Genomic DNA, 12,411 nt, shown 5'->3' on the forward strand with positions numbered 1-12,411 from the left:
GGTTGTCAAACAGTAAAGTTTCTCTGGACCCTCCATGCAAAGTGTCAGCTGGAGACAAACTGGGAAAAGCCTTTGACCATCTGAGAATTTGGGGCAGCAGTTCAAGAAATCATCGGTATTGAGGTGAAAACGTTTACTGGTCAGCATCTGCACCAACGAGTCGACACGTCCGCCGTGAAATCCGACACAAAACAAGGGAATTAAAACGTAAACGCAGGAGTACACATCAAGCTAGTGCATCAGTAACGATAGGTGAGTAATTCAATGCTAACCTCTGCATGAAAATGGCTCATTTAATTTAAATATTCTTATAGGCGTGTTCATCGATAACAGCATGTTGCTGTGTGTTGGTGTTAGTCTTTCCAGAAGCTTTCTCCATCCATCAAAATGCGCTGACTATAATGAATGATTGTCCTGGTTCAGCCACTGAATAAAGACCTTGTTTTGTCGTCTTAGTCCGTTATATATTAGCTGAAGTAGCCCTCTTAATGTCTGCTCAGCTGTCACGTTTATTTTCGTTTTTATTTGTTGTTTGACGGGGCTGTTTATGCTGAGGATGGACCCTCGTCTTCATTGCTCGGTGCACACACTCGGTCGATAGGCTGTTCAACACTTAATTAGCTTTATAATGTAATTTACAGCGACAATTTGGCATGGAGGGATTCTTCACTCGCATGTCAGCTAAACCAGTGTCCTTTCTGCTCCAGTGCCTTTTGACTGACATATGGCAGTAATCCCCAGGTAGACCCCCCCTGCTCCCTTATTATCTGAGCTTGTTATCAGACATGCAAACCTGGATGATATTTTTCTCCAATCTCACGCTCTTCTTGCATATTTACCTCTATTATTTTGCATCTGGTAAATGTGCAACATATGCCAAATCCAAATACGTCTCTAAATATCAATCTGTTTAAAGTCCAACCCTGAATTCAACAAGACAAAAGGGGGAAAAAAATCTGAATATTCATCTCCTATTGCATTGATTTTATGTATGTGGTGCCCACAGGCCTCCTTCTATACATATATATACATATATACATGCTATATGTGCTCCTAACCCTCTGTTATGAGATTTCTAAAAAGGCTTTTGTTTTCATATATCTACTGTAGCTCGTCCTTCTTGTAAGATCTCTGTAGATATGCTGCTTAACAGATCAAACCTGACATGGAGTGGATGCTTTGCAGCACACGGTGCCACACATTTGCAGCTCTGATAATGAGTCCATGTAAACAAAAATAGCTCTATAGATCCTGCTGCTGCTCTAACCCGCAACAACAGGCCTGTAAAAATGAATCCAGCTCCTTCGTGCTGTGTAACAAATCTGCAGGCGATGCATATACATTTGAACACGAAGAGGACATTTCTGAACATGAAAGATTTGCATGTTTTTATTGAAAATTGCAAGCCGTGGTTTGTGATTTAGACCATGCGTTACTCTCCTGAAGCAGCAAATCTGCACACATTAGCTGAACCATAGCTCTGTTGTCATTGGATGACATTGGATTTTGTGTATCTTACTGTTGTCTTTTTATAATGAGAGGTACGAAATGCAGTAGATGTTGTAGGTAGCTTAGCTGTGTGTGTGTGTGTGTGTATGTGTGTGTCCTCAAGGTTTTTAGAGATGATGGCTGTTGCAGGTGATGGACTGGAGGACTCCCCTGTGCCCAAAGATGCTTTTGTACAACCACTTTTCACTCAGGTTGTGGAGCGGAATTTGCACCTTAGATGATGCAAAATGGGGCCCTATTAATAGCCCTTTTGAACAACCCCCATCTTCTCCTTCAATGTCACCTTTTTCCATGCGATAGGGGGAATGTAAATCTCGTCTTGAACTATCACTCCAGCAGCCCTTCATCCAGCCTGTGCAGCTTTAGCTGTAATAACATTAGAATTGTCTTTAATCGGAGGCGTCTTTCTAATCTTAGCTGCTGAATCCCCATCTGGCAGCCAGGGAAGTGAATGTGAGTGAATTGTTTGTGTGTGCATACTGGGGGAGGGGAGGGGGGTGATCACACGCACTGCATGGTGGGAAATGGTGTTCTGTGAAGTCGACTAACTGTCCTGCCATTTTACACTTCTTTCTTTGTGACTCTTGTGGCGTTGTTTATTTTTTCCTCTTTGCATGTGATCTTTTGCTCGGTTTGAATGGACTGTGCCACTGTGTTAAAGCATTAAGCAGGAGGCGCTCCGTGGGATCTCATTCAGATTATAAAGGATTTATGCAGCCCACAACACAGCATCTGCCACATCCATCAGTACATCCTGCAGCTGATAAAACCAAAATATAAAACGTAAAATTGGTCTGTGCGGCCGGATAAAGGATAGTGGTTGTGTGAATGTGTTTGTGCGCATCTTAACAAACAATATACAGAATGTACATTCAGTGAAACTGTGATATTCTCCTCTCGTCCCTCCTACGTGTTCACCCAGGTAACAAATACAGTGTATTTTTTGTGATACTGTGGAAGTAAATTCCTAAAGGCATTATGGTGGCCTCTCCAGCGTTTCCCCAAGCTCTTTAAATCCATTTTTAATTGCTCACAACAAATTTGACAAGTTTCTTCTTTAAGTCAATGTTTGCCCTTACAGCTCAGTGTAGAAATATGTCAATCCATGTGGGAGCATTGACTACTCTTTATGTTAGTCTTGATGGTCATTGTAGTCAATAGAAGCAACAAAGTCTTCAGTGTTTGCTATATTGACCGAGACAGCTGAGGTGCAGCTTCCTGAACAGAAGAACTTCTAAGATTGTAACTCTTTTTTTTTTTCTTTGTTGGTGGTCAGTCTAGCAGCACTGAGGAATTTATTTCTTCAGTTCATTGCATTTACCATCAACAATAACTCCACATCTACATTAAAAGTGCCAAGTTTTCTCTTTAAGCTGTGACAGAGGTCTCAGATCTGAGCCAGAACATGTATAGTGGTCAGGATGTGCCTCTCAAATGATTATAAAAATCATTTAGGGCCCAGCTGATACCGATATTGGAGAGAGGGAAAAAAAATCAGATATCAGGAAATCGGCCAATATTCGTCATACAGAATATAATGTATAGATATACATAAGCACACAGCAGTGATCCTGAAATGTGGTAATTTAACTCTTGTGACAAACATATGTAATGGAGCCAATAGGGCTGCATGATATGGTTAAAAAAACGCAATATAATTAGTGGGAATTAACATTTTAGCATTAGAATTTTAAATTTTGATATGAAAAAAAAAACTATTAAAATCATGATGATGTGACATTTGTTGGGGTCTGTACCAAACGTGCATGTTTTTTTTTTTTTTTTTTTTTAAATCTGAAGAACAAGATTTGTATGCCAGGGCATCTCTGCAGCACTACAGTACTTCATTATAATGCTGTTTTGTTTTTTTACACATTTTCCTTGCAATTTGGTTCTGGTTTTGCTATTTGGAAATTGCACTTAGCCACGCGATATGAAATTCAATTGCGATTAATTGTGCTGCTCTAAGAGGCAGGATATTTTACAGTTGATCAATAAAATTGATCTAAAATGATGTCAGGGCACTGAAAAGGTAAACTTTGTTATTTTTGATAAATTAATAACTATAAATTTAAGAAACATAACTAGATCAGAATACTTAAATTGAGAAAAATTATCAAATCTACCTAAAATTCTGCCTGTAAAGCTAAAAAATAAAAACAGTCTGCATTATGTTATGTTAAAATAATTAGATAGTGGCAAATCAGACAACATATATGCCACTCCCAACATAAACATAGACAACATGATATACAGTTCACTGAACTGATACATTGGGATTGTGCAAATGTTGTTAGTCACTGAAAATGCTTTAATTAGCAGCATGTCTTAACTATGATGTAATTTGTGTGTTTGTTTTTTTCTTTTTAAACTACAATGATTCTAAAGACTTCCCGATAAAATCAATACACAAGTTTCAGCATATTTAAATTCCTTTGGTGGTCAGATAAAAAAAACAAATATCAATAATAAACATTCGCTTTTGATCCCTCCCCCTTCAAATCTTCCTCTGGTTGTTGTCAGGTGAAATGACCACTTTCTTCTATTTTCTTCTTCACAGTTGGGACGTGAAACCATTTTTGCATATTCGTGACGGCAAAAAACAGCCTGCAACCTGCTGCCCCCACGCCTTCGAGGTGCCTTTACCATGGTGACACTAAAAGATTCATACACTTTACAATAAGCCAGAGGAAGAACCCCCCGGTCACAGTTGCATTGCCTCACTCTCAGCATCATCTTGATCACTTTGCTCCCACGACGGCGCTGACCCGGTGCAGCCATGCATCTGGAAGTTAAGGTCGCTCTCAACTTCATCGTGTCCTACCTGTACAACAAGCTGCCTCGGCGTCGAGCTGACCTGTTTGGTGAGGAGCTGGAGAGGATACTGGTGTCCCGTTTTGAGGGTCACTGGTACCCTGAAGCCCCTCTTCGGGGCTCTGCCTTCCGCTGCATTCACCTGGGAGCACCAAGGGACCCCGTGGTGGAATTGGCCGCCAAGAGAAGTGGACTGGACACGGAGGAAGTGCGTGCAAATGTTCCTGCAGAGCTCAGTGTTTGGATTGACCCTTATGAGGTCTCCTACCAGATTGGAGAGAAGGGGGCAGTGAAAGTTCTCTACTTGGAGGACCCTCCAGGCCTCGGCTGTGACAGTGAGAGGGCTGGGGCGGTGATCAGAGAGGGTAAAGGAGATCCAGATGCGGAAGAGGCCAAGAGTCTGGGCTTCAACCCAGATGCTCAGGTGTTCGTGCCAATTGGAAGCCAGGCGTCCCCTGCCCTGATGCCATCGCTCTCCAGCTCTCCCACGCCTCTGTCCACCCAGTCCTGCCCAGGGCTCTTCAGCTACCCCAGCTCCAGCACGCCCACCGACCCTGCTGCCCACTCCTCCAACACCTCTACCCCTTCTCCTCCCAGCGGTGGACTGCCCTACCTCTCCACTCAGCAGCCACCCTCCGCTCTTCCCGCTGCCCGCCCTCAGCCCATCACATTCACCACCGCCAGCTTTGCCGCCACCAAATTTGGCTCGACCAAGATGAAGAAGTGCAGCGGAGCCGGCTCGGCGGCTAGCTCCGCGGTCGTCATACCTCCTGCCCAGAGGATGCTCTCCCGCTCTCCCACCACCATCTCGGCGCCGGAGCTGCTCAAGCACAAGCCCCTGTCGCTCTCCTTGCACTCCCTCGGAGGTCCCATCGCCAGCCAGCTGTCCCCCAACGCCAAAGAGTTTGTCTACCCAGGATCCCCGGGCCCCCTTTACTTCGACGCTGACACCCAGCCCATGCAGCCTCATGCCAGCCCATTCCAACCCCCCCACACTGTTAGCACCCACCCGTCCTTCGACCCTTTCTCCAGCCCTCCCCCTGCCCAGAGCGTGGGCATCATCGGCAGCAACGGAGGAATCCCCTACATGGAGAAGCCACCGTTTGTTGAGGGTTTAGGAAGCTACAACCTGCAATATCCTAGCCAGTCCTTCCAGCCTGTTGTGCTGGCCAACTAAGCCTTCATTTGTAATGATAACAATTGTTGTAGGGGGAGGCGGATGGAGGACTATGACGCTCCAGATATTTTCAGTTTTTCTAACAAATTGTTCTAATACTAATACAAGTTAAGAATTAGTTTTACTACAAAGATTTAAAATACCACGTCCACTGAATAGTTCATGTGATTTGTTTTGTTCCTCCAACCTGCCCCACCCTGCCCTTTTGTCCAGTGCTGTTAGTCATCATGTTCTGTGTGTTGGCTTTGATGATAGGAGCAGGTGTGGGGAGGGGGCTGAGTTCCTTTCTACCTTGAGTCGTTGCCAATCTTTTTCTGTTTATTATTTGTGCATTGAATGTTAATGCGAGGGACTTTATTATCTTTTTTTCTTTCTTGACTTGTAGTTTAATGGACCCGGCTCTAGTATAGCTCCATTTTGCACTGCACTGTCATGCTGTGAAAAAGGACCTCGCCAAGTCCTGCAGGGAACGACGGCTGTGGAAAGCTCAGCACTTTGCTCTGCAATCTGCTCTGCCCTACTTGCCACAAATACAGAGAGGGGGGCTCTGCTGTCTCTGCGTGAGTGTGTCGTCCTGTTCTGTTTTGTTGTGGCTCAGCGTGATGATTTGTACCGTGGGCCCGTTACCCTTGAAACGCTCTCGTGCACAGCCGCAATTTGACTCTGTTGTTGTCTCTGGGTGTATGTTGGAGGTAGTATATCGTCAGCTGGGATGTGTACATGACGTGTGTTTAAATGAAATGAGAGCAGTGGAGGGAGCAGAAAGGGGCGCATCGGGATGTGATGAAGTGGAATGTATTGTACCTGTCAGGGGCAACTGCGGCTGGGAAGGTCGGGGAAACCTTGGTGAATGTGAAAAGCAAATAAATTTTTGCGTTTTAAGATGTTAACCATGTCCTGATCCCTCAATTATACACACAGGGTTGTGAGTTATGGTTTCGTACATGTATTCAAATGCACGCACACATACGCAGAAATGTGCACATATTCCAGTCAGCAGTGTGTGTATGTGAAGGTGAACAGGCAGCGAAGGAGGTGAGGGGGAGGGGATGCAGCAGTTAAGCAGTGGGGATTGTGATAAATGGCTTAGCATGACTTTGACTATGAAGGAGAGGTTTTCCTCTGCATGGAGAGAAGAGAGGAGGGAAGACGGGAAGAAAGAAAGGAGAGAGGGAGAGAAGCAGCTCGAGGGTTGTGTTGCCTCGGTGGCGTCCAGGCTGTATTGGCTTAGAGTACGACGCTTTAAAACCCAGAGCACGTTTCTGGTGAGCTTAAATGGTATTGAAGCCAAACGCTCACACTATTCTCTCCCTCCTCTTGAAATTCTTCGGTGATCTTTGCTCCTCTGGCCGTCCACAAAGACAAAAACAGAATATACATACTGTTCGGGTCACTCTGCTGCTTCCTCTCCCAGTTGCGGTGATGAGGACAAAGATACAAAGATGAATGTTCTGTACTGGTGTGTGGCTTGTCAGATCTCTGGATGTTTGCCGTGTCTAACTATGGTTTGTTTACCAGCCGGGTCCATGTGATTGTCGGTTAGTCACTACAGGGAAGGGTAAACCCCCGAGATGTCCGTTTGAGCCGTCCAGCACTTTATTACTGGGCTCCTGATGCTGTCATGAGCGCTAAACCATTCCTTTGCTCTCTTGTTTGCTAATGGCACATTTTATTCAGCGGTCATGAAATGCTTTAGAGATTCAAACAGGAGCTTAATTTGTATTCAGATGCATCACACCAGTGAGGAGATGCTGTCCGTCTTATCCGTTTATTCGAATGTTTTCTAGACTTGTAACCCATAAGTGTTTTTGTATAAGACAAAACGAGGACCCTTGACTTGTGTTCACGCTGGTTTTGCAATGTGACAGCTCGTCATATGCATGCAAGTTTTCTTTCTTTCAGTTTTCTTTTCAAGGGAATGGGTGGGGAGATACACATCTCTGTAAATGTTATGATCGTGAGGGAAAGATGCATTTATAATTTTTGTTTTGTAATTTATTTCCAATACTTCTATATTTTTGTTTTTGCAAATGATCACTTAACATTTGTATGAGTAAGACAAGTCCAGGAATATGTATATAAAAAAGTTCTTATGTTCAGATTCTTTGTTTAGTTTCTTACATGCTGAGGTTATTTTTTCAGAAAATAACATGAATATATGCAAACTGAGACAAAAATAAAAGATGTACAGAATAAAGTATTGAATGTGTATTGTACCTTGTACAGCATTTGTCTAATAAGACGGGTAAATGTATTCATTCTTCAAGTTGGATTTGGAGTTAGAGATGTGAATGTTTACAGTGGGTTTGTGTAGGAAAAGATGGCTGATCACTTTCTCTGTGCTCCCAGGGCAGTCTGATAACACTACCCCATAAGGCAGTACATTTAAACCAAAAATCTCCACCTTTCAGATTAATTTGAGTGCAATGCTCGTCCTCCCTTTTTTCTGAATTCACTGCGTACTGTGCAGCCACCAATCCTTTTTTTTTTTTCTGAGAAATTGTCCGTTGCTGTTAATTTCCCCCTATTTTTCTAAACTACTACAGTAACCCACCTATATTCAGATTTACATAAACAAAATGTCTTTTAACCTTCCTCATATCATATTTCCTATAAAATTAAACTTTTTTTCACCTTATTTTTATCTTCTCTCCATCAGCCTGGTCCTTTGGTCCTGATACTATAGCCATATCCCAGACTGTCTTTGCTTACACAGATGCTCACCCCTCTCCAGTGCAACGTAATGCCATAATTTTAAAAAACGACCCTGAAGGATTCAAGGGGTAACTACCTCTCTGCACCCTGGAAAAAAATTCCAATATATCTCCTCAATAGGAAGACAGTGTTACAGCAGGTTTGGAGAGATGAAGGAAATGAATGTTGCTGTGAATGTGATTCTGATCTGTTGTCAGTCAACCCTGTTTGAGATGGCCTGTGGAGACTAAATGAGGGGGGGAACTGCTCATTATGTTTAAAAATCTTAGAGATTTTCAGTCACATGCATGTCGAAAATGTCTCCTTTTTTTCCACATTTGTCAATTATTCAGTGCAAAAGAGGCGTGTTAAATTTCCTCCGCATACAAATCGGGCTCTTGAGGTGAAAGATCTGAGGACGTGAATGATTACTGTAAGAGCTGGTTTCCCCTCACATATTTAACCATTAACACGGCTTGTGTTTTCCACTTAAAGAACAGATAAGTGCTGTAAACGCACCACAGCTCGACTCTAAACGCAGGCTATTCTCTAATCAGGGTTGAACATAAATGAAGAGGAAAAACAAGAATTTTGTATTCTGATGTCCTTTGCTTATATCGACGTGTGCGTTTTATTTTGCACTTTGGAATATTTCATTGTCATAAAAGAAGTTTATTTTCTATGTAAAATTTAACATTTAAGAGTAAAATAGATATAATTAAAAGTTCAGATGATGTATAAATATAGTGCTTTCTTTCCTGCCTGTATTTTATTATTTTTCCTATTTTGTATCTGATCTGTACACCCTGTAGATGTGTAATGAATCTTTCACTACTGAAATGCAATGACCTGTTTTCTGTGCTACCCCTCGGGATTGGGGAGTTACTACTGCAGTTTCTTATTGTATCAGATTCTTTTTTAAGTTTGTAATAAAAAAACAACAGATTGGCAAAAATAAGCATGGAAAATAAGCTAATTGTGTCGTCCTCATTGTTTACTGGTATGCAGAGCTATGAAGCGTTATGTGACAAATAATGCAGACGTGTAGAATCGGGCTCCTTCTCAGCTCTTAGGCTGGGTTGCTCATGTTTAAACCTGATTAAAGCATGGTTTAACCTTAAATTAAAACTGGCAGAGAGTACATTTAAGCCTCAGTTTAGTTTTTACTCTAACTTGAGATTAACTTGCCCTTGAAGAGGTTTATCTTTTAAAAAGGCTCTTTTTGTGTTGGATTTGAGAATAATAATCAAGTTCCTCCTGGAAAGTTAAGGAGCAGACCTAAATAAATAGAGTTTTATGGTTTCTTTTCTTTCTTTCACTCCAGTTTCTCTGTTAAGCCATCATGAGTGGGCTAACTAGGCTAACTAACTTTTTAGCTAATGAGCAAACAATATAACAGTGTTATTTATATAACATTTTAATATTTCATTCATCTAACTTTTTTTTTTTTTTACTTTTTAGCTTGCTAGAAAACTGTATAATTTTGTTAACTTTTTTGCTAGCTACAAAACAATCTAATGTTCTGCTAGGAATACAGAGCAGCTGAAAGTTGCCACCCCATTATCATCAAATATGAGTGAGAGGTGGGACCTTGGTTTGTAGTTCACTTCTTATTTTATTAAAGAGTAATTTTCTTGAATAATAAATGTATAATGAGGTACAATTTCTTTTTGAGAATTAAAGCTTTATGTTATATTTTTTATGGTGCTACTTTATTGTTTTGTGATTGGTAGCACTACTTTTTAAATAAAAAATGAAATACAGGAGTGTAAGAAATTGTATGATACTGTGAAGTTTGTAATTAAAGTACTTCATGCCACCCCCATAAGACAGGGCCACCCCAGTCAAAAAAAAAAAAGCCTGGAAACACCCCTGCTCTTTTAAATAGACTAGATCCCGACAGCTCTTGAATTTTTATTTATATATTTATTTATTTGTTTGTTTTAATTTGGGTAAACAAGCATCTCTGCATTGATTAAATTCTATTAAATTTCTGTGGACATTACTAAACTTTGATTTACTACATTGAGATTAGTCTTAAATTGTGCAACAGAGCTCTATAAATTTAAATCTGCATTTGCTCTTTTTTTCTTTTTTTTTTTTTGCTGAACTCTGATTAGAGTTGGATTAAATTAATCTTTGTTGGTGCAACCCAGTCTTAGTGTCTGTGCGTGCCACATATGTTGTGTGGTTGAACATATTGCAGATCAGAAATGATGAAAAGTAGATCCCTGTGTCCCAGTGAAAAGCTTCAGATTGAGATGCCGGAGCGATGTGTCCTTTTATTGCAGTAAACAAACTCAAGTGATGTTTGATCAATAATTCAAAGCGAAGATGAAAATTCTCAAACGGTGAGGAGCCAGATTGCTCACCACCCACCTCAGCTGGACCCATCCCAGCAGATATTACTTTATATTTCATCATCCAGCACTCTGTCGGTCGGTCTGTCTGTCTGTCCTGTGCTCATGTCTGTGTCGGATGCAGCCAGCTGTAAGGTTGGCTCACTCATGTGAGCAGGCTGGGCTGTGCTTTCTATAGTAACATGTAGTGGTGTGACATTAACATGCATGGCCGGGCTCCTCCTTGGCTCTCCTCTACTCTCCTCCACATCTTCATCGCCCACTCGCTGCATCCCATCTCCCTCCCTCCCTCGGCTCACATGTCTTTAACTGCATCCCTGTTCTCCATCTCTCTCCGTCCATCCCCTTGCCATCTTGTTTGCCCCATCTCCTCCTCCTCCTCCTCCTATTCCCCTTCACCCCCCTGCTCCTCCCGCTCCCTCATCACACCTCTCTCCCCTCCATCCGTCCAACCACCTGATCCTCTCCCCCTCCCGATTCCCAGAGCCCCTCCCTTGCATCCTCGCTTGCCTCTCTCCATCTTCCACACTCACACACACACACACACACGCCCATCCCGCTGGTCTTTGAGGCTGCTGCTGCTGCTGTTACGCAACGATGCTCCCCAGTGTGTCGATGTGATCATTACGCAACATCTCCTACTACTCTGGAATACTGATGAGCAGCAGGACCGAGCCAACGAAGGGACAGTGAAGAACAATAAGGCGAGTGATGAAGAGCACAATCACATGTCGTGTGTGTACACATGTACATTCTGGGTGATTGTGCATGTGGGCATCAAGGATGAGGTTAAGGATGAGGAGGACGTCTCCATTTGTCCCCCAGACTGTGCTTCTTTTGTTATCCATTGTTTCTTTGTCTCTCAGCAGCACCAGTGTGCCTCCCATTAGAGCTGCTGCAGCTGCTCGATGACTCAGGCAAGGTCAAACCACGAGCCCATATGTCATTAAATCCCAATTTATTTCATATGCATGATACAAGATACAGTTAGGACATGGTACTGCAGTTGCATGTATCCTATACATGGTTAGGACAATAGAAAAACACCCAACATATGTTTATATAAAAAGAGAAAATAAAAGCAAAACACCACAAAACAAACAAAACTTTAGAAATGTTTTCAACTTTTAAATATTTTTCCAAGAGTATATTAGTAGCTACTTTGCATGGTAAACAAGGATATAGTGTCATTGATGCGAAGCACCCAAAGCCAGTGCCAATAATTTCAGACCAGAACCTGAAAACAGCAGTTCAGACCTTCAGTATGTTGATGCTAATCTGCACCATCTACAGGTAAAGAAAACAACAGGACTTTCTGACTGGTGCCACAAACTGCAGGTTTTTGTGTGAGATTTAGTATTTAATATTTTTATTTTTCAAACCTGCATCAGATCTAGTCATTTTATCAACTTTTCTGTTGTTATTGATTGAATGTCTCATGGACAGCTCAATTAACACTTTGATGTTCAGTTTCTTGGAATAAATGTGCCTGACAAAGTTTAATTTTAAGCAAATTTTATTTTTATTGATTTTTTCTTTATTCTGTTTAGCTAACAGATTAAATAAGTATAGATGTTTTTTTAATCAGCATCCTTAAGGGGAAAAATGTAGTTGTAACATTTACAACATCTGCATATGTAACCTGCTGCTAATGTTAATTTCTTTTCCTGCTAAAACATCAGTGAGCAGGTTTGTAAGCCAGTTTCATGAGGTGCTACGCATCAGAACAAAAAAAGAGAATGCTACATACTGTATGCAGTACTATAAACAATCTTGATTTGTTGTTTTCTAAAAGGCTCTCTTGGTCAGTACCTTTACTCAACGTTATGCAGAACATTTTTAATTTAGTTAAAAAAT

The 12,411-nt window shown here is 41.7% G+C and overlaps 1 protein-coding gene across 1 annotated transcript; it reads left to right on the forward strand.

Moving 5' to 3' along the window:
- On the forward strand, window positions 1-9,165 carry tob2 (transducer of ERBB2, 2). Its single transcript, XM_084744200.1, has 2 exons — window positions 1-252; window positions 4,070-9,165. Exon 2 carries the CDS (start codon window positions 4,289-4,291, stop codon window positions 5,498-5,500), a length of 1,212 nt encoding a protein of 403 aa, XP_084600326.1. The 5' UTR covers window positions 1-252; window positions 4,070-4,288; the 3' UTR covers window positions 5,501-9,165.
- Window positions 9,166-12,411: the final 3,246 nt, after the last annotated feature.

This window comes from Lutjanus erythropterus, chromosome 19, assembly GCF_056507025.1.
Source record: "Lutjanus erythropterus isolate fLutEry1 chromosome 19, fLutEry1.hap2, whole genome shotgun sequence".
Classification (NCBI taxonomy): Eukaryota; Metazoa; Chordata; class Actinopteri; order Lutjaniformes; family Lutjanidae; genus Lutjanus; species Lutjanus erythropterus.

What these genes read in the sequence shown, in the direction of transcription:
- tob2 (XM_084744200.1), top strand. Translation starts at nt 4,289, where the DNA reads ATGCATCTGGAAGTTAAGGTCGCTCTCAACTTCATCGTGTCCTACCTG.